Here is a 21,765-nt window from a genome sequence, read left to right on the forward strand (position 1 = left end):
AGTATCTTTTCCAAATTAAACTAATCTCTCAAATCTAAGAATCTTTCCTATTAAAAAACCCTATAGCCAATCTTAACTCCACGCTATGCATGCATATAATGCAAATCCTAACCAATTCAATGGAAAGCTCTATGTATATTTTGCCCTATTTTGCATCTATCCTTTCAAAATCCATTTCAAAAAATAAAATCTACTTAGAAAGGCAGTGAATCTTTGATAAGGTGGATCTTATACGAATAGCCAATTATAAAGTTGAGAAAGATATCATAAGATTCTCCGAAAGGAAAAAATTATTATTAAGTGCTCCTTGAGCACCACCGTGTGGTGATCCAAAGCCCTCCACCACCGCACATTCACTCTGAGCTCATGATTAAGGCCATTGGACCCTGCGAATGTGTGGTAATAGAAGGCTTTGGAACAATTACTCCACTTGATGGTTCGGCTTGAACCCGGAGATGGTGTTGTGCACCAGCTGCATAGCACCGTGCTATGCGGCATCCGAGCCATCCGTTTGGCAATCTCATGGTCTAGATTTCATCTTAGCAATGAATGGCTCGTATGCTATAAGGTGGAGATGAAATTTGAACCGTTAGATTGCCGAACTGCCAGCTCGAATACTGCACAACACCGTGTTGCGCAGCTGGTGCACAACACCATCCCCGGGTTCATACGGCTCATGTGAGATAAAGGTTTTCTCCACCACACAATGACGTGGAAGCCACGCACACTGAATAATTACTCGTGAGATAGGCAGGGCCATTTTTTCCACGTCCCGGAAATAAGAACAAGAAAACCCTGTCTGCTTCCTCCGAGAGATGCATCACTTAAGTTCCAGTAGTAACTATTCCATTCATCTATTTCGTCCCACATTCACCCAAGAAGGTTTAGGATTCAAGCTTTGCTTTCCCAAAATGTGTGTGTGTGTGTGAGAGAGAGAGAGAGAGAGAGAGAGAGAGAGCAACTCAAAAGTACCTAATTAAACTTCAGGTTCGACCCAAAAAAAAAAACAAATACAACTTCAAGCTATTGGAAATGCAAAGGCCAAGTTTTTCCAAAGCCAGAAACAATTACATCTCAAACTGGAATGAAAATTACACTGAATTCTTTACTGTTGAATTTCAGCCGCCGCGAGCTTCTCTTCTCGTGGCATCATGAAGCAGTTCAATGTCAACTCCATCCGGAGGTAACTGGACATACCTCACCACGGATCCTCTGATAAAACAGTTCCTCACCGACAGCTGCCACATGGCCATAAAGAAAGTTAAAAACGCGTCCAGCAGTTTTGCAGAAAACTAGGAAGATGAAGCAAAATGAACAGGCCAAAGCAAAAGCATTGCAGAAAACTAGGAAGACGAAGCAAAACGAACGGGCAAAAGCAAAAGCATTGACGTACCCAACATCAGTAGACAGTCAGGCTAACAGCTAAGACAACACAGACATCTCATTGTATGCGTGCACCATGCACATCTATATGGATTTTGCGTCGTGTGAATGTTCTTTTATTTTGAATTTAGTGCATCGAAGATAAAAATTCCTTCCACCAAGCAACCCCAACCCCCACCTAAAAAGAATTGTATTCTTTCAATTTCTCTTTGATTGCTGCGAATTTTTCTATGGGTTTTCAGAAAACCTTTTATTGTCCTTTTCATCGCTGGTGACTAGGGGTTTTCCAGGTAGAGAGAGGGACCGAGAATTGAAATCTATGTGTATTTAAAACGGCATTCTCCCAGAATATCATTTTGACATTTAATGATAAAACTCACTAAATAAAGATCACTGGTGTGATACCAGTTTCAAAATAAAACACTGCAAGATCCAAGATACTCAACAATGGCGTAAAAAATTTAAAATTATCATCAAACCCAGACAGCAGTCCAGACAAAAACTATGATCAAACCCAGACAGCAATCCAGACAAAAGATCAAAGCAAGCTATGATCAAACCCAGACAACAATCCAGACAAAAGATCAAAGCAAGCTATGATCAAACCCAGACAACAATCCAGACAAAAGATCAAAGCAAGCTATGTAAAAAGAGTGAAGGCAACGGAAACACTAAACAAAGGATTTCAAAGTATCACCCAAAAGCCCCAATAACAATAAGTACCCATGCTATCCCAACACTGCAACAGCCCTTGAAGATCATGAACCAAAAAAGCCCCAATTAAATCCTGATCTATCAAGCCATATTCCCATAAAGCCTAAGTTTTCGAAATATCAAGAAAATCAACCCAATCCCTGGGTTTTCAATTACATTCATGACAACCTTAATGATGAGGGGAGAGTGAGAAAGAGTGAAGACCTTGTTCTTAGGGTTTTAGGAGGGTCTGCGTCAGAATCTATGCAACGCGAGATTACAATCCAAAGGGAATCTTGAACTATGATGCCATATTCCCATCACTAAGTTTAAAACATTTGAAACAGTAGATAAATCAATCCAAACCCTAGGTTTTCAATTACATGGCAACCCTAGACCCTAATAGCCAAAATTGCACGCCCAAGTACCTTACTCTGAAAAAACACCAATCTTTGGAACACAATTACCCGAAACAACCAACTCTCAAAATCATACTCATAAAAAAAAAAAAACAAAAAACAAAACAGAACTATACCAAAACCCTAGAATAATGAAAGCAAAAGAGAGAGTTACCATGTGAGGATACTTGTCTTGATCCACAACCCTAGTGTTCTCGAGCTTAATATTGAGATACTGGTCAACCGAATGCAGAGTGCCACGAATCGCTAGGTCATTCTTCAGTTCAACAGTCACTTCTCTGCCCACTAGGTCCTTGAAATACGAGAAGAACAACTGAAACCAAACAAACCCAGATGAGGAAACACACAAAAGATTGCTGTTCTTGGAAATTAGCCCAAGAATCGGAAGTAAATCGAAGATAACTATAACGAAAAAAAATTGGCAACAAGTTAAAGGCAAAAATTGGCAAAACCCAGAAAAGGGTTTGATATAAAGATGAAATTTTGGAGGTGAAAGGTAAGTAAAATCACCATGTTTGCTGTTTTGGGTACTCCGAGAGTCCAAAGATAATTTTCTGCGCCTTTTTTGCTGTCTTGGGTACTCCACGAATGGCTAGGTCATTCTTCCGCGGAAGAGCAGCAAAAAAGAAAGAAAAGAACGCTGCTCCCCACACAGACAATTTGTACACAGATTATGCACAGATTTTACTGTGGGATTCATCAAGAGTCTCGCACAAATGATCCAAGTCGTTCATTAAATATAAAATATTTTTTAAGGGTTTTCGTGAATAATTAGATCAATCCAATAGATATAAATACTCGATCTAATCATCTAACTTTCATCTAGATTTCAAGATAACAAAAAGTTAGATGATTAAATCGAGTATCTATAGGTATTAGATTAAGTTTGTTTTTTGAGCTTACCCTTGAAAAAATGATTTAAATTTAATGAACGACTCGGATCGTTTTTGTGGAACCCGTGGTGAATCCCACGTTAAAATCTGTTTGTGCACAAATCGTCTATGTGGACAGACTTGGCTTGTTCAAAGAACGGTGTTTGGTTGCAGGAAATTGTTATCTCAATTGATTTTTTATGGCGAAGGGCCCAGCGACTGTTTTTTCTCGTTGGCCAGCAAATTTCTTTTCTCCGTGCACCTCCTATTTTTAGAAATGATTTTAACATTCTTTTTTTTTAAATATAAATTGAATAATACTAATATTATCTTTGCATTGAAGAAAAATCAAGTTAATACACGAAGGATAATTTAATAACTTTATTCATATATAAGACATTAAAGAGCAGAAGAGAAAATCCGGTTGAATAAATAGGGAGATCATTTTTTATATCAATGTCTTTAAAATATAGTAGGAGTAGTATTTATTTTTTGAATTCATAGTGTATAGACCAATTTATTTTTCAACGTAACATAAAACCACAAATCCATCATTCTAGGACGAAAGGGAATTCCGCATTTCCACAATTCACATCATCTCGTTAAACCAGAAATTTTTTTGGGTGCCGAGCAGCGCATCTGGGCCATTCATTTCGGTTTTGGACAACTCGAATTTGAAGAGAGAAAAAAAAAAGAAAGTGGTGGGGTGAGAGGAGAGAAAATTTCAATTTGAATTGTCTAACACACTTTAGGTGGATGGATTGCTCAGGCATCACGTGGGCACAATCAAGTGGTACCCACCAGGCACCCAAAAATTTCTCAATTAGACCAAAACACAAGCATCTGATAGACAGAATTCTATCACAGAAAATAGCAAGTGCCCAGTAACCTGTTAATTACTCATTATCAGTTTCTCATGAAAAATGTAGCCAGAATTACAATGGGAGCAAACCATACACAAAACCACTACTAATACAAGGCAGATAGTGACAAGAAAAACCTGGATAATACAAACTACTAACAAGAGGAAGAGACCTTCGCATTTTAAGACAACCAATGAGTGAACCCTAAATCTACAACTCTGACATTCTTAAGCTGAGAACTGGAAAATGTCTCTGAACCGTAGACAAGCTTTCTGCAAAAAGAAAAAATCCTTCACTTGAGCAACTGAAGAGGGGTACAAAGGAAAATTTTCACTGTAGTCTTTGCTTCACACGTCTACCGTTGAGGTCGCTGCCATCTAGGAAAGCCTCATTCCCATGGCTGCTGCCAATTGCGGAGTGCTCGCTGATCCTAGCAACGTACTGCAGGAGTTCAGTCAGGACAGAGGGACAACTTTCCTTCAAGTATTCAAATCCGTCCGTCTGCATCACAGCTGAAAAAAACAAAAGGAACATGCTTCACCAGATCAGTCACGCACACGAGGTTTCTAAAACATTTCCAGGGAATACAAAAAAGTTTAACGTGATCATCCGTCCTGTTCATTAGCTCGTTTAACATAGAGGAGGGACTTGGGAGGTGCAAATGAACAAAAAAATGCAACTGAGATAGACATTAGTGCTACAACTGATTTTGCGGGCAACGATAATTGAATGCCAAAATAGGGATAGAACATATTGTAATTAAATCAGTAAGATGAATTTTAGACACCTTATCTTTTCCTATAAACAACAAGCACTTCGCACTAACAGCTGATTAGATAATTGACAGGCAAAATAGTGATAGAAAATCTTTTGATTTAAACAATAGTATGATAAAACATGAGCATGCGCATGCAGGTGCTGCTTCCAGCCTGTGCAGAACTGCAGCTAACAGCTATTAGACAAACATTTTGCCTAGGTAGCTTAACCAGTGAATGGAAGAATAGTCTAAGATGGTTTGAACACTCTTCTGGATATGTCATCCCCAGGGGAAACATAAACAACTAAAGACGAAAGGATGGAGAATTGAACATTAAATTAAGATCTTTTGAATGAACCGATGCAGACACACTCTCAGACGTTAGGCTGTCTACAACAATCGGTTTCAACCATTACTTGTGCATAAACTGATCGGAACATAATCACATAAAAAATAATAAATCCCATTCAAATTTCAGATTGAAAAGATAAAGAGGAATTCTCGAGCTTTGTTTGGAAGACTTTTTGAAAAAAAAATTATGAGAGTAGTAGGGGTAATAAGTAGAGAGAGATAGAGAGAGAAATGATTGGAAGTAGGGGGAATCTTTTGAAAAATGCTTCTCAAAAAGTAAAACAAACAACACTGGACCAAACAATGGATTTCACCTCTGAGATTTTCAGGCATTGCGACAAACTTAAGACACACGGACTTCAAATGGGAGCAACGATGCTGCTCTGCCAGAGCTAATGTCGTTGCCACGGTGTTTATGGCAACATCCTCACAAAGATTAGCCTCACAGAGCAACCTGAGCCTCTCCAAACCATACCGATCAGCAGCAGCAAGCAGATGCTGAGACATCAAAGTAAACGCCCATTTCAAGTTTGAACCAGTAAGTTCTTCCATGTTGGGCAACGCATCACAGTATATAAAGTGTAGTAAAGCCTGCAAAACCCAGAAGCACAGAAAATCAGCAAGACAATGATCAAGTCGATTTGAAGCAAATGATCAAGTCGATTTGAAGCAAATGCCAAGCTAACGGAAACAGTGGAAGTGGATAATTAACTGGAAATACATCCTGATACCCCTCCCAAATAAGAGTCCACTAACAATAGGATACTCCCAAAAATAAGACAATAGTAACTTCCGAGTGTTTTTCATGTACTTCCTCGTTAAAACTCGGTCATGCCATGCCATTGGAACCCCTAAGCAAGAGGCACGACTTAGGGGATTCTCAATTCCTTGGCAATCAATCATCAAATACTCAAGTTCCCTCTGTATGCCCTTCATGATCAATGAACTTCTACCAAAAAAACATATCAACTTTTTTCTTAGAACCGGAAAAAAACTGTTAACTTCTCCCCTAATTTTATGGTTTAAGTACCATAGTTGTGTAACAAGGAACGAAAACTGTCATTGTGCCATATAGAAACCCACATGATACAATAACCAGAGACAAAGGAAAGAAAATTTACTGAACCTTGAAAACTGGAGCTTCCATGTCTTCTACATTTATGCACTGCGTATTATTATCCTTCATTGGGCCAAAAAGTTGAGCCCTGAAAACTGGTGAACGAGCTGCAAGTACCACCTTGTGGGCATTAAAGATTTCTCCGTCGACTTCAAAGTTAACATCTGTCCCCTTTCCACTTTCTAGTAGCTTCCCAAAATGTTGGCCAATATCAGATGGGGGTACCGGTATTGAGTAGATTTTAGGGCCCTCTGTATAAGACCTGACAACACCAACACTACAATGTACTGAAAGGCAATCATCTTTAAGGTAGTCTGATGTCTCTAACTGAGTTCTTTTGAAAAATCTCTTATAACCCCTGCAGTATCAAAAAATCAGTTTCATTATGTTCTGCCACAAAGTCCCTTAACATGTTGCCAATTGCAAACCATAAGCAAATCTCAGTGCACCCCTCTATCAAGCAGCAAGGGTCCACAATATGGAAAATATCAAGGATGCATAAGTGGGGAAAAAGAGAGAATATTTAGCACAATAGGTACAAATAGCAAAATTATGTCTACTCAAACAATAGGAATAGACATTGAATTAAGTTGAAAGTAATTCCCTAAAAAAAAAAAGAAGACATTTCTTGCATTAAACATTTTGGACTGGAAGTCTGACAGAGATGGAGCCTAAAATAGAGCTGGAACAGACAGCATGAGTTCCGCTCCTCTAGGGAGTGTCAGTGCTTCACAGCAACTGGTAATACGGTAGTTCTGCTCCTCACGTTCTTTCCCTGCCATACTTTCTAGGTTTTAATAGTTCCAACAAAGCACATAATAAAGTTTTTGGAATTGACTAGCTTGTAAACTAGAGTAGCTTCTTTTAAAGCAACAACCGAAGACAAACTTGGCTAACATAACAAGCTTCTATAACATTTTCAACCTTTTTTGTCTACGTGATAGATCAATTTCAAGGAAGACTAGCTGAACACGATTCAATCAAGCTTCAGTGACTTGGTTCATTTAATAGCCTTGAACAAGCTAACCCAAGTAACCCCCTTTAATACACAATGTGTTTCTTAACAACCTTTAAAACACTCCAATTAATAGCAACTGAAAAACAAACACTTAAACAAAACATTAAACTAAATAGCAAACTCTAAGCACGGCACGACACATACTCTGCTTGTGCAGTGCTTTGAGTCTTATCTTTTTAGCAGCTGGTCCCAAGCCCGGATTAAGGAGGAAGGTTGTGTGTTAGTTAGCTGACAGCCAGCACGTAAAAGCCCTGTTAGATCTTTAAGCCGACCCCAATTAGTTGGGACAAAAGGCTCGGTTTGGTTTGGTTCAACTTGGTTTGGTTAGCAAAAATCCCAAAATACAAGAAATTATTACCACATGCTACCGCGATATTTAACAAGTCAAGGAACATTTTCAACCTTTTCTCCTTCACAAAATAAATCAATTTCGAGAGATACTCTAACTAGCGAAGACATGTCGATGGAGCTCAAGTGTCATGGTTCTTTCAACAGCCCTGCACAAACCAACCCACGTGGCGCTCTAGGGGCCTTCCCCACCACACATTGGTGGTAGAGCCCACACTATTGCGTGGTCCAGGAGGTCCAGGAGCAATTCATACTTTTCTGTATGCACAATGTGTTCTTTAATAACACTTTAATACACTCCAATCAACAACTAAAAAAACACACAAACAAAACAATAAATGCAATGGCAAAAAAACCCAAAACAAGAAACCATTACCACATGCTACCACGATACTTAAGACTGTACGGCCCACCGTCCAACGGCCTCCCGAAATGGCTATGAACCTTGTGCCTCTCCTTCCCACTCTGATCCAAAAGCGTCAGCTCAAACAATGCCCTCACGTCCGTCCCTTCGCTCGCCAGAGCAATGAATAGCGACACGTACTCCGCATTGTCTTCCACGCTCTTACCGTCGGGGTAAAAGTAAATCGCCCACGAGTAACCGCCGACGGTAAAAGTATCGGAAGCCACGTACTTCCCTATCCCTATCCCCTTCGACAAAGTGTACCCGGTTATCTTGAACTGGTGGGACCCGTTAACGGTTTCGGTTACGGCCGTCGAAGTCGTGATCGCCGGTGACGTGTTGGTTGAGTTGGCGAGGCCTTTAAAGGCAGACGGCGAGGAGGTTTCTCTGTAAACCCTGCCCATGCCCATGCACGATGGGCGAATTTATATAATTCGAACGGATTGGCAATTGAAATGAATTGTGATGAGATCTAGGGTTTTGGAACGGATTGAGACGAGTTTGACGGGTTTTGGGGGGATTTGAAATTGGGGGTTTTGTGGGGTAGAGGAAGGTGGTAAGTACGATTACGTTGCGAGGAAATCTAGGGTTTGTGGTGAGCGAAAGATTATGGGAGGAGCGATGGCGGATTTCTAGATGTTCGAGTCGAAGAGAGAGAGAGAGAGAGGGGAGCGACTGGTCAAGAAAGTATCGTTGAGAGGAATTTGTAGGTGACAGCTGTCCAATTTTATGGGCGCGCCTTCCGTCAGGGTCTTAACGGTTGTATTACGCGCCGGATGATTGGGTTTGGTCACTTGGCTCCATGCTGGTTTGAGCAAGGTTATGAATCTCGTATTGTATGGTTAGTATCAATTTTTTTTTATTAGAACGGTATGTATCGATATCGGTGAGATATCGGCTATTGTTTGGATTTATCGCTATTAATATTATTTTTATATAAAATAATTTATTAGTATAATATACATTTTTATTAAAACAAAATAAAAAGTAGTCTGATATTTGTTTGATATCGTCCGATATTTATCAGTATTGTTCAGTAATGGAAGCATAAAATAAATTTAAAAGTACTCCATCCGTCCTAATTTAACTATCGTTTTTGGGAGTTCATGTCACTTTTTAATTGATTATATCTTGTAATTTATAATATTTTATGTGATTTCGAAAACATTGTGTTATAAAATTAATCGAGATTTATCAAACAAGATTCATATTCGATATGAAATTCATTACGGATTTAAAAATATAATTCATTTTTTAGCAGGTTAGAATAGAATGAATGACAATTAAATTGAGACAAAGTGAGTAGTTCCATACTAGCCGGTATTTAAGGGGGAACAAAATTACAGGTTCAGGGTACGAAATTTAGACAATACCGATACAATACAAGATTCATAGCCTTGGGTGTGAGAGTGTGACAACCCGTTTTTAAGCTTTTAAAAAATTTGAAATTCATTGGAGATTTTTGTTTGAAAAATTGACTTCGCGATTAATCTCCAATTATTATTTTAAGGCTACGATGAATTTTAAATATTTTTCTTGAAGGGAAAAATGACGGTTCATGACGTATTTTGATAATTTATATCCGCTAAAGACATACTGAGAACATTTGTTAATACTGAGAACGTTCTTAATGAATATTAATTATCAAAACACGTTATTGACCATCGTTTTTCCTTTATAAAAAGAAAACCCGGACTGCACGGATGAAACAGAACTCGTTTTCGCATCCGCGTGTGGGGTCCCCCCCGATTTGTTTTCCCTGCCGACGGTCTAATGTGGTGAGCTTCTGAAAATGGGCTCGGCTCCCACCCCATTATTTCATAAATAAAATTTCCTCCCCCTCTTTCTCCTTAATCATTCAACCCCCCCCGCCCCCCCCCCCCCCCCCCCCCTTCCTTTTTATTTGTTTTGTTATTTGGCCAGGAGAACTTCCCTCCGCCCCACTGCCAAATTTCTCACCCCAAGTAGCTAATGAATTGTTATCCGACGAGGGTCAAACGACGTCAGATTAATGCAAAAGTTTAGAGCGTTATTCACAAAGATGATGTTTATGCATCCAACGGTCACGATCGTAAATTAAGGTACCAAAAGTATGCAATGCATTCTCAGTCTCCTCAGAGCATTTTCTTTGATTACCCTCACTTTTGTACTCTTCATTGCTATGATGCCATTATTGAACTCCACAATATTTTTCTTGGAATCATTGAGCGTGATGTTATGCCCATTAAATTTATTAAGTATTATTGTGGCTAAATTGCTACAGACATGGAAAAGTGGCTAGGCTAAGTCCGGCCATTACACCTAAAAAGCCTAAAGATTGGCAAGGTGAGGGGTAAGGCCTGGCCACTGTTTTTGTACTTGGAAAAAATACCGGGAGAGGTATTTTACATGAAAAATCGGATGGCATATATTCACTTGACTTTGAGCTCTCTTTCTATCTTACTTCGTATTGTATACTTCCCGCGTAAAATAAGTTACAGGTACAGCTTCGCGACGATTGGATAAAAAGAATGGAAGAATTAAACTATTTTATTTGAAGACTTGTATAAATAAAAACATTAGTTTCAATCTTCCCCGACTTGGTTTGGGGGGGGATTGTTGTGCCCTCATTATGGGTTTCATCTCGAGTTCAAAAACTGGATCCGAACCGTTCGTGTTGTGTACCGCGGTAATACTATACTCTTATCAAATGCAACATTATGTTTAATTAATTATGTTGTATATGGTCTAAGAGGAGGATTTTTAGACCGTATACAACATAATTGTATTATTTAGAGATTTTAGGGCCCACCTTCGTCTGTATATTTTTTGGTAAATCAATGAAAGAAATTACAGGATGTTTTTAAGGCTCTGGTGATTTCTTTTCACTAGCTAGTCATGATTCCGGGTTGAGTCGTGACAGAGAGTGAGACCTAAAGCGTGAGCGGGCGCGGGCGCGGGTGCGTGACTCTCAAAAATCTAATAAACAACTAAAATTCGCGAGTGCGAGAATTGAAAGCACAAAGCGAAAATTGAAAGCGCGAGCATAAAACATTTTGAAATATTATGGAACTACTCTTGTTTTCTTTTTTCTTTTATTTGGATGGTCAGGTATTCCAGTCAACTTGCACACATCCCAACCAATATTTCTTCTTGATTCGGTCAAAGAAGACTATCTACGGCAAGACTAGAAAATTTACGAAAATTTCACATTCTTGCAACCTAACTACAAAAATCGATCCTAATTAATTGTGTGAGAAGCAAACTCACCAACTCCCCAGACAAATGCTTGGGTGCCGGTGAGTCTCGCTTTCGGCCAACTGGAGGTATCATTATACTAGTGATTAGAGCCCATTTGTTAGCTGGATAAATTCTAAGGGATCAATCTTTATAATGGCATTAAAAAGTTGAAAATTGATTTTAGCACTTCAAAAATTGATGGAGGGGTTTTAAAACGACGTTGTTTTGTATATCAACATAGTTCAATTTTGGAGTCTCTCCATCAATTTTTGAAATGCCAAAATCACTATCTTAAAAAGTTTATAGAATGTGTTTCTAAAAAATCTATAAAAAAAGAAACAAATAATCCTATCACTGTTTCGCGAATTCAATTCTTATTTTTTGAATTAAAAATAATGTATTATAAAAAAATGACATGTCTTGTAAAATAAAAAATAATTAGTTAAAAAAATAAGAACCCTAACGAAACGGGCCTACGAAAAACTTTTGGACAATTTTTGTAGGTCATTTTTCTTATTCTTATTTGGCCTAATTGCAAGAACACCTCCTTAGCTATCACTTTTTGGCAACTTCACCTATTTAACTACCAAACTCCCCAACTACACCCTCTTAACTACCAAATTTGAGCAACTTCACCACCTCCCTCATTTTCCATTAAAAAAATGGACGGACTGAAAAGAAAAAGACCTGCATACCCCTAAGCTTAAAAACCAAAAACACAATTTTTATACTTGGAAGAAAAAATATCGATTTCATCCTACCACCCTTCTCTCTCTCTCTCTCGTCATGGGTCGAGGAACCCATATCCCACCTTCCATCTCATCTCATCTATACTCCTCCCCATCTCCCACCTCCAATCGACAGAAGCAGAAACCATTGACAACACTTCGTTCAAATCCATACGAGCTCTACCTGGTTTTTGTTCTCATTGTTTGAATTCAGAAGTTGTTTGTAAGTTCTTTATATTTTTGCACGAGGTTATTAGGGCTAAAAAATCTAAGGGTTTGGGGGTTTTTCGAAATTTTTTAGTTTAGGGGTTTTCAGATTAAATGGGAGGAGAGGAGGGGGTAATCGGGTGATGAAGGGAGGAGGAGGAGGGATAATCTGGTTTGGTATTTTTGTTTTTGGGTAAGTATGTGGTTTTCTGTTGGAGGAGATATAGAAGGAGGAAAATTAGTTTCAATAGGAAGAGAGAAGGGGGTAATTGGGTGGTGTGCTTGAGTGGTGAGGGAGAAGGAGGAAGAAATGATGGAGATCTCGCGGAGGTGGTGTTGGTTGTGAGAGGGGGTGTTGGGTTGAGGTCAGGTGGTGTAGATAGAGGAAAGAGATCTTGTAGAGAGAGGAGAAGATCTGGTGTGGAGGAGAAAGAGAGTGGGGGGTATAATCTGGTGTAATGAGAAGGGAGAAAGAGGGTGTATAACACCCCAAAAGGACATTTTGGTATGTTGAATTAATTTTCCATCCAACTTTGCAATTTTTCATCCAAATTCTTAACAGAATTAGACGGAAAATGGGGGAGGGGGTGAAGTTGCTCGAATTTGATAGTTAAGGGGTGTGGTTGGGGAGTTTGGTAGTTAAGGGGTAAAGTTGCTAAAAAGTGATAGTTAAAGGGGTATTCTTGCAATTAAGCCTTCTTATTTTTTCAAAATTGTTTTTGAGTAGAAAACAAGTTTTCCGAAGGCAAAGGCTTTGTTTGGTTTAGATTTTAGAAAGTTATTTTTGAGAGTTGGAGTGGTAATGAGTGGAGAGAGATAGAGAGAAAGATTTATTGAAAACTGTGCCGAGAGTTAAAAGTTACTCTCAGAGTGTTAAACCAATCGGAGTGAAAATAATTATACTTTCCCAATTTGATGAACCTGCAGAATTTTTTCACACTTTTCCCTCCACCGCCACCGGAGTAGTCTTCACCACTCTCCCTTTCAGTTTCTTTACCCTCTCCTCTACTCCTCACATCCGATTCCCCCTCTTCCCCCCCCCCCCCCCCCCTCGCTCTCTCTCTCTCTCTCTCTCTCTTAGAAGTGCGGAAGTGGATGTGTATTTCTGTATTCAATGTTTGCTGCCGATAGTTCTTCTCGGTTAGGGTTTCGTTGAGCTGTTCAAAACATGCTGCCGTGGGGTGGTCTCAGCTGCTGTTTGGGCGCAGCCGCTCTTTATCTCCTCGGGAGGAACAGTGGAAGGTTTATCCATCGCGAATCAAAATTATTGAAAATTTTATCGTTTTTGAATTACGAGTAATTGACAGTGTCTTTTTTTTGCAGGGATGCCGAGTTTCTCAAATCCGTTACTCGAGTCAATCAGTTGAAAGATTTGGGTAAGCCAATACTTCATATGTTTTAAAAGATTGTTTGTGATTAATGATCTGCATTTGAATTTTTATAGCTGTTCCAGTTCAAAAAAAGAAGAAGTTATTGCTGTTAGGTTCTTATTTTAAATGATTAGCTTGAATCTGTATTGTACACTCCAATGAATTGGGCAAAGACAAGAAAAGATCTAGCCTTGACTGCTTTGTTGAGTTCGTCCTCGTGGCTGATCGTTAATGCTGACTAAGTCCCTGTATGGGAGTCATATCATGTTTCTCTATCCCATTTTATAGTGGCAGCAATGTTATGTATTTCTTGGCCGGTGAGCATTGTTAGTGTAAACGACTGAATGGCCAAGTGCGCACACGTAGTAACATCTACCTGAAATTGGGTTACATTGGGTGTAGTTGGAACTTGGGGAAAGAAATGGAAAGGAAGAGATAATTTTAAATTTTTTCCTTCCATTGTTTGGTTTCTAGAGAAAGAGAAGGGAAAGTTTAAAACCCAAGTTCAAATTTCTCTCCAATTTCTTCTTGACTTTCCCCCTAATTTTCCTCTTCATTATTTTCCCTTCCTTTCTCCTTCAATCCCCTAGTTCCAAACAGAGCCTTAATCTTGGTGTTAGTTGCGTTATAGAAACTTTTGGATATTTGGTTAAGTTAATAGGTGGCTTTTAGATACTTTGGTTAAACATACTCCATGGTTTCCAATGACCATTTGTATGCTGACGACGATGGTTGGCACTTCACCCCGACTTGTATGTGACTACATGCAGTACTACTAGTCACCAGGCCTAAGCCTGGGGTTGCCTCAAGGAGGGGTAGGATTTGAATAATTAACCTTTGGTTTCCAATGACATGGGGACTAGCTATTGGATTATCCTGAATTAATTTGTTCTTTGGCCTTTCCAGCGGGATTGCTGGATGCTGCTATCAAAGTTCTACCTTTTGTCATTACTGCTTCTGGAAGGGTTGGCTCAGATACACCAATCAATTGTAAGGATAGTGGCTTACAAGGTGTAATAGTTGAAGTCACCGTAAGTAGATTAAATTTCGGACCCAGTAAACAACTTGTTTGATTGTGTTTTTATTTGGTTTTTAATAATCATTCCCCCTGTATATTCTTCAGGCGGAACAACACTTCCTGAAGCTCAATGAAGCAGGTTCATGGATACAGGACTCTGCTTTGATGCAATCAGGGTGCAAAGAGGCTTCCTGGTACCTGGTGAGGAATCATTGACTTCCCCATCACCCCGGGGGTGATTTGCTAAAATATTGAAATTTGTTTTGTTTCTATTTTTTTGGATCTGGAATGAACATCATATTGATTGACAATGGTAATACAATCTAGTGATCTAGAGCAACTCACTTAAGATTTGGGAGTAACTAGGGCTATGTAATATAATCCTTCTCTCATGTGTACCAGGATGATGGGACTGGTCGTGTATATGTAATAGGGGCCCGAGGTGCCACTGGCTTGGTTTTGACAGTTGGTAGTGAAAAGGTTGTGGAATCTGGGCAATCATTTGTACGTGGAACATTGGATTATCTCCAAGGTCTCAAGGTTTGTTTTGTATTGTATGTATTAATTACCTACACCTACACTTTTGTTTTAAAAAAAACCGGAGAATGTGTTATGAAGAGAACTTCTTTAATGGTGGTTGTTATGTGTAGATGCTTGGAATCAAGAGAACTGAGCGAGTTCTTCCTGTTGGTACGCCATTGACTGTTGTTGGTGAGGTATGTTGGTGCTAACATGTTTTTTTCGCAAATCATGCTGTTTCTTTTTGGAAGGAGGAATAAATTTAAATTATTGGTATGAATTGAATCGTCAGATCATATTAGGAGTGTGGTAATGACGAGTGTTTCCCATATTGATTCAAGTTCTAAAATCATCACATTGTAATCATATATATATATATATTTTTTTGTGTGTATATGCCACTAAGACTAGACGAGACAAGATTAGAAATAAAACAGTTCGTGAGATGGTAGGTGTAGCACCTATAGAGGAGAAGTTGGTTGAAAATAGGCTAAGGTGGTTTGGGCATATCTACCGTAGACCAGAAGATGTAGTAGTTAAGAGAGCAGATAGGATAGCTCTAGGTAGCAATGTTACGGGGAGGGGTAGACCTAAATTGACATTAGTTGCTGTAGTGCGCAAAGATATGAGTATAATGGGTATGTGTGAACAAGTGGCCCTTGACAGAGCTCAATGGAGGAAACGGATTCATGTAGCCGACCCCAAGTGATTGGGACGTAAGGCCTTTGGTTTGGTTTGGTATATGCCACTAATGCATGGTGGAAAGATAATTTTGCTATTTATTCCAAACTGATATGACTTAATACTTCAAACGCTGGTAAGGTTATAGTGCGCAATCTACATTTGTAATCTGCTAGGAGAACTCGCGCAAGGCTGTAATGCCTATGGCCCATCTCGCATGGTTTTCATCTCTCTATTAACATCACTCACAGTCTAATTGAAGGGAACATGATTTGCAAAACAGGTGTGAGATATGCTTCAGTTTCACAATTAAGTAATTAACCTACATTGCCCAAACGTGTGATAGCCTTTTAGTGTTTATGACCTGACATACCAGAGGTTATATCTTCATGTGTTGGATGCCATATTTCATTATCGGAACTATCCCCTCATAGTCTTTTGTTTTTTCTGTTTTACCTTCTGACTAATTAGGAAATGTTCAAATTGCGAAGGAATTGCCTCAGTGCCTGAACGCTTCAATCTTGTTATCATTCACTCTAATAAAGCTTTTTTTCAAAGTACTGTGTATGGCTAGGTGACTCGTTTTCTGCTGACGTCTTCTTTGTTGGCTGTCAACTCAAGAACCTGCCTTATTTTGTTTTGGTTTTATTAGAATGAATGATAACTTCAGTTACGCACTTGTGCAGCTGCAACTAATTAGTTTTATTTTATAATTTACAAAGACGCTCCCATAGAAATTATGACATGTTCATTGCAAAACGGTTTGATTCTTTGACTGAAATCATGAGAATAAGTCCCATTAATGTGTTTGATTTCCCTGAACACCAGCTTGCAGGGACTTGCTGTCATTTTAAATGATGGACTGTTAAGTTGTTGATGTATTTATTTGTCCTATAACTGTTTTCTTCAATGTCTGGGCAGGCTGTCAAAGACGACATTGGAACGGTTCGAATTCAACGACCTCATAAAGGACCATTTTATGTTACTCATAAAACAATTGATCAGCTCATTGCTCATCTTGGAGAGTGGGCAAGGTTGCTTTATACTTGTGCACTGCAAATGCTTGTACTCGTACATATAGGCTTACCACATATTCGACATGATCCTTCTTTCGTGTTCGATGTAATTATTATAGATGCATCCTGCAGGTTGTACAAATATGCCTCGATGGGATTAACCCTGTTTGGTACATATCTGCTGGCTAAGCACGCATTCCAGTATGTCATGGAAAGAAGGTGTCATTGGGAATTGCGAAAGAGGTATTGTTTCACTGGTGTTTACCATCATCATTGTTGTCTACATTCCATTGCAAGGCAAACGAGGAAATGTATCTCGTTCATCATTCCAACTATAACATCATTAGTCAGCGTTGTCACATTGGGCAAGCCACTTATTGTATGAGGATACCAGAACCAGAGATCCGTATCACCAGAAGTAGATAAAATGGGGTGTGTTTCTCCTGGGTTCAGTTGGAATTTGTTGTGACTACGCAGATCGTCCAGTGTCAGTTGCCCATCTGCTCTACCATTCCATCAAGCTATTGTCTAGAGATGGTTAGTCAATGCAATGATTCTGGGAGTGGTGTTAATATTCCATAAAAGATTTTTGCTTCTTGGTGTCAGTTTCCTGACTTTTACATGTAGCTAGAACCAAATGTGGACGAGCATAAGATTGTTGAAAGTTTTGAGATTTGCGAGTAAGCCATTCAACAGGCTTCATAACAGGATTTACCTAAATGGGAACTGTCGTTGGTTAGGAATAGGTAAGACAAGTCATGACAATGTGGACACTCATTGATAAGCCATCCTTAAATTTTAGGACGTGGGAATTTGGGAACATCTGATTTCTGATCAACATTTATGGTTTTGGTTTTTTGTTGGCATCTTGTCAACAATGTGTTGTTTTGTGTTTTTTTAAGAAAAAAATTGAGTGGCTTGGAGGTAGATTAAGTTTCCAAGTAGCAGTAGTAGGAGAGTCATTGCACTCTTTGAACCCCTCTCAATGCCTTTCTTTTTCTACCGTATGAATTTCATTTTGTTGTCATCTTTCTTGAAGTCTAGATAAGCTAATCTGCAGCTGCGTCCTAATTTTCGTGGCATAAATCTGCTGTGAAGTTTTAACTAGTGGCTTCTCGTCTTCATCAATCTGTGCTTATTTAATCAGTGGTCGTGGCTTTCTCTTGAAACTTTCCTCTCTAATCCCATTGGATGTCCTTTTTCGGTTTTCTCTTCTCCCTATTGAGCAGGTTATCTGTCATAGTATTTGAGATCCGCCAAGTAACTCTTTTTTTCCAAGTGGGCATGCACTTTGCTTTGGCGTGGTAATGTCTTCTGTAATGAGTGGTGGGCCGGTGGCAATAACGAGAACTAGTGCTCATCCCTCTGCTGTGACAAATGATGATGGCCTTAGTCGCCTGGCTTTTGGAGATTTACATCATCCTCTAGAATTCAAATGGGCTTTCTCGCGGTATTGTCCCAAATGATGATTGCGTTAGTAACTAACGCCAATACAAATCCTGAAGATCTGATGATGATGATGCTAAAGAAAAGCCATTTTGAGATGGAAGTGGCATATGCTGTAAAACATAGCTGATCTTTCAACACAGTGGAAGTAAATTGGGTTAGAATTGCCTTTCTAATTCTATTAGACTTAATGGTTTAGGTCCGCAGGAGTTATTTGGGCTGCTTTTTGTACATGTGGAAGAGTGGATTAAATCGTACTTGTGGCCTGCAATTCTTCTGATTTGTGGAATTATGCCAACTTTCTTTTGTTCATTTGATGTTACCTATAGGCCTGCCTCTTGTCATTATGGTTAACTTAAGCCTTCTTTGATTGGGAAAACTGTACTCCATGTCCTATTTTCTTTCTGTTGGAGACTCAGAGCTCTCAGTTCCTGAAGATTATTGTCCCTGCAGGGTTCTTGCTGCTGCAGCTAAAAGACATCGCCAAGATAATGAAGGTAAGCTTGCTGTGTGTCTGCTTCTAACTTTTTGTTTTTGCCTTCATGATTTTCTTCTGTAGTGAAAAATTGCCTTTTGTTTTTCCTCTGTTTCCCCAGGTTCAGATGGTAAAGCTGAGAATGGATCCGAGTCAGATAGTAGTAAAAAAGACCGATTAATGCCAAATCTATGTGTGATATGCTTAGAGCAGGAGTACAATTCTGTTTTTGTCCCGTAAGCACTCTGCCAACATTCCTCTCTTGCTTCCGTTTTTCTTGAACGCACCAACTGTTTATGCTACTCCACCCTTACTATTAGACCATTTCTCGCAGATACTTGTGTATTTTGCTACCTTTCTTTGCATTTTGACGTCGGAGATTTTATTGTGAACTCCAACAGATTCTTCTAACTTTGTAGTTATCTTTCTATTTTTGTGTTGTGCCACCTTTGGTGGGGATATCAAGAAATGAGGGTAACTCTATCGGTAGTTTCGTGGAATTGCTGAAACCTTTCCTCGAAATGAACCTTGGCATTCAAGCTGGTTAATTGTACATGTGTTTTATTTTCAGTCTGTTATTATGGCTCTGCAATATCAGTCATATAAAAATTACAGAGCAATATCACTCGATCTTATGCCTAAGTCACTCGTCCAAAGTTTCGATGTTAGAACATGAAGAAGGAAAAAATGTGGAAAACTAATCTTTCATAGAGATCTTCGATTCTGTTGAGGTTCAATGTCTTACCGGCTGACTGGGTTGTGATTTTTTTAGGTGTGGGCATATGTGCTGTTGTACGTTGTGCTCTTCGCACTTAACAAACTGCCCTCTTTGTCGGGGACGAATTGAGCAGGTGGTGAGGACTTTCCGTCATTGAACCTTTGTTCATAAGAGTGTAAGTCCTAAACTTCGCATTCATTTTGGCTATGGAACTTGACAATGTGGTGCTTCTTTCTGCCCAATGTAATCTACCGCCTTGCGCTGAGCCTTTCGAAGTTCTATAGTTTTCAGGCAAATCTCGCCGTTTTAAGATTACCTGGATCAGTTCTTCATCAGCCTTATGGTTTAATCAGGTAAACGAGAAATGATCTGTGTACGACCATCAATTTAGTGTAATATTTTTTGATGCCAATATGTCAGCAGTCCTATCCTTTTTGTTTTGGTACTGTATGTTGTTTTTAATCTGTGATTCTGTATCCCAAGCTTGTCCAGCAATCTCCTTTTTTTTGAACAGAATCTCTTATATCTTACGTCGTTCAATATATGTCCTAATATGTTATAGTGTACAGGAAAATGCAAGATTCATACAAAAACTTCCATCTTCTGAACTCGAGGCTAGGATCGGTAGATCTAAAAGATATACATACCAATTGTAACTGACATCGAGTCTGATTATTACGTGTTGCCAGTTCCCCGTGGCTAGGTTGATACCCAGATACTGTAGTGTCATTCGAAGATCATTTTTTCTCATTATCTTGAGGAAATTGTTAAATAAAATAATACAGAAAGACAAGAATATTTGGGTGATATATCTCTATTCTGCCTCTGACGTGGGTTGTGAGAAGCAGTTCACAATTTACTATTCATGGAAGATATGAATGACTATAAAACAGAAGCGGCGCGAGCAATTTCTTTTTGTTGTTTTCCCAAATTAGTTGGGACATTATTGTTCCATTATTTTGAGAACCTGTTAGAGGAATTCCAGTTTAGAAACTGCCCAGTTGTGTCTGCAGAGATATGGTGATATAACTTTCAGTTGGCTGAGATATTCATAGCTCACAATTTGAACACATTTTTTAAAATCCCAAACTTGGGATCATGGGATATGCTACACGCCCACACCCACACATACTTGTCTTTTGAAACTGGACAATTTCCATGAGAAAAGTTTTCTTTGAAGTTGCTTTTGTTTTCGAGGCTATCAACTCGACAGTAGATCATCCCATATATATGAACGGTTGAGTCGGCAAATCAGAAATACTAGTTGATAAAAATGACTTGTCACCCTCCACGTCCGGAAGTGTCTGCATCATGGATAGATGCATGCATGGAGACCACTTCAAAGCACAACTCTTGATGTTCAATGAATCTATAGCATTTAGGTGCACAGTTTGTAAGCTTCACGTGTAGTGGTGCGGGGAATTTGTGAACGTATGCGCATGCAAGTAGAAGTCCTTTTGGGTGGACCACAATTAGTTACTATTTCTGTGAGTTTGCTGGATGCTTCTCCACTTTTCCAATTAGAAAATGTTCGGCACGCAAATGAATAGTATATATATATATGCATATAGAGTTGTGTGTATTTATGTACGAGCGCGCATTTATTTAAATCGTTCACCTGGATAACGATGCCTGATTATTCTGTTGAGAATCAGTTCGATCTCCTCCACCAAACATGGCCTAAAGGACACTGTTGTCTCTAAATTTCCTAAACTCTAGCCGCCAAACAAGCCGATAGTGAACCGATTTATTACATACGGGCTACTAGCGGATAACGAAAAACTCCGTCGCACAAATGAAGCCTTAACCGCCCGAGTCACTATCCAATTTGATTTGATCAAAGCTTGCTTTTACAGTAATTCCATGTATCACGCTTCCAATTTTCACGGGTGATGTGTGATCATTCAGACTAGGCTTTCGCCTTTTTCCAAATGCGGGAAAAATGGTCAAAAAACATGCGTAGAGGAAAAGGAAAAGACACAAGTGCATTGATTGGCAAAAATCTATTACAATACCATTATCCGAAAAAAAAAGGATAAAAAATATAGAATTAAAATTAAATCATAGAAAGAGGTCAAAAAGTCATGCGCTGAGGGATGTTTTCAATCGACAGGAGAGCTCATTATATCATGTATGAATTATAA

The 21,765-nt window shown here is 39.0% G+C and overlaps 3 protein-coding genes across 6 annotated transcripts; 1 reads left to right on the forward strand and 2 right to left on the reverse strand.

Moving 5' to 3' along the window:
- Positions 1 to 953: 953 nt before the first annotated feature.
- On the reverse strand, positions 954 to 18,180 carry LOC131308005 (sm-like protein LSM2). Its single transcript, XM_058334794.1, has 4 exons — positions 18,177 to 18,180; positions 3,006 to 3,053; positions 2,650 to 2,808; positions 954 to 1,238 (listed from the first exon to the last, which is right to left on the reverse strand). Exons 2-4 carry the CDS (start codon positions 3,006 to 3,008, stop codon positions 1,119 to 1,121), a joined length of 282 nt encoding a protein of 93 aa, XP_058190777.1. The 5' UTR covers positions 3,009 to 3,053; positions 18,177 to 18,180; the 3' UTR covers positions 954 to 1,118.
- On the reverse strand, positions 4,246 to 8,962 carry LOC131307968 (BTB/POZ and MATH domain-containing protein 2-like). 2 transcript variants are annotated; one of them, XM_058334751.1, is made up of 5 exons: positions 8,198 to 8,961; positions 6,465 to 6,813; positions 5,653 to 5,929; positions 4,590 to 4,742; positions 4,246 to 4,502 (listed from the first exon to the last, which is right to left on the reverse strand). In XM_058334751.1, exons 1-5 carry the CDS (start codon positions 8,632 to 8,634, stop codon positions 4,441 to 4,443), a joined length of 1,278 nt encoding a protein of 425 aa, XP_058190734.1. In that variant the 5' UTR covers positions 8,635 to 8,961; the 3' UTR covers positions 4,246 to 4,440. The 2 variants fall into 2 exon arrangements, with proteins under 2 accessions (XP_058190734.1, XP_058190738.1); XM_058334755.1 differs by lacking the exons at positions 4,246 to 4,502; positions 4,590 to 4,742 and adding an exon at positions 4,775 to 5,487 and having other exon boundaries at positions 5,631 to 5,929; positions 8,198 to 8,962.
- On the forward strand, positions 13,268 to 20,420 carry LOC131307986 (E3 ubiquitin-protein ligase SP1-like). Of its 3 annotated transcripts, XM_058334773.1 has the most exons (12): positions 13,283 to 13,620; positions 13,702 to 13,754; positions 14,655 to 14,779; positions 14,872 to 14,967; positions 15,169 to 15,306; positions 15,417 to 15,482; positions 16,888 to 17,000; positions 17,115 to 17,225; positions 18,882 to 18,925; positions 19,025 to 19,139; positions 19,676 to 19,796; positions 20,191 to 20,420. In XM_058334773.1, the coding sequence occupies exons 1-11, from the start codon at positions 13,547 to 13,549 to the stop codon at positions 19,776 to 19,778; spliced, it is 1,038 nt and encodes a 345-aa protein (XP_058190756.1). In that variant the 5' UTR covers positions 13,283 to 13,546; the 3' UTR covers positions 19,779 to 19,796; positions 20,191 to 20,420. The 3 variants fall into 3 exon arrangements, with proteins under 3 accessions (XP_058190748.1, XP_058190756.1, XP_058190765.1); XM_058334765.1 differs by lacking the exon at positions 20,191 to 20,420 and having other exon boundaries at positions 13,268 to 13,620; positions 19,676 to 20,163; XM_058334782.1 differs by lacking the exon at positions 20,191 to 20,420 and having other exon boundaries at positions 13,531 to 13,620; positions 14,655 to 14,738; positions 19,676 to 20,163.
- Positions 20,421 to 21,765: the final 1,345 nt, after the last annotated feature.

The sequence above is a fragment of the Rhododendron vialii genome, chromosome 1a (assembly GCF_030253575.1).
Source record: "Rhododendron vialii isolate Sample 1 chromosome 1a, ASM3025357v1".
NCBI classification, from domain to species: Eukaryota; Viridiplantae; Streptophyta; class Magnoliopsida; order Ericales; family Ericaceae; genus Rhododendron; species Rhododendron vialii.

Coding starts and splice junctions, on each gene's coding strand:
- LOC131308005 (XM_058334794.1), bottom strand. Junction 1,239..2,649: donor AAGACAAGTATCCTCACATG/GTAACTCTCTCT, acceptor GCCATGTGGCAG/CTGTCGGTGAGGAACTGTTT.
- LOC131307986 (XM_058334765.1), top strand. CDS start 13,547: ATGCTGCCGTGGGGTGGTCTCAGCTGCTGTTTGGGCGCAGCCGCTCTT. Junction 13,755..14,654: donor CAATCAGTTGAAAGATTTGG/GTAAGCCAATAC, acceptor TGGCCTTTCCAG/CGGGATTGCTGGATGCTGCT. Junction 14,968..15,168: donor AAGAGGCTTCCTGGTACCTG/GTGAGGAATCAT, acceptor CATGTGTACCAG/GATGATGGGACTGGTCGTGT.
- LOC131307968 (XM_058334751.1), bottom strand. CDS start 8,634: ATGGGCATGGGCAGGGTTTACAGAGAAACCTCCTCGCCGTCTGCCTTT. Junction 4,743..5,652: donor AATGCCTGAAAATCTCAGAG/GTGAAATCCATT, acceptor TGTTTTTTTCAG/CTGTGATGCAGACGGACGGA. Junction 4,503..4,589: donor AGATGGCAGCGACCTCAACG/GTAGACGTGTGA, acceptor TTCTTTTTGCAG/AAAGCTTGTCTACGGTTCAG.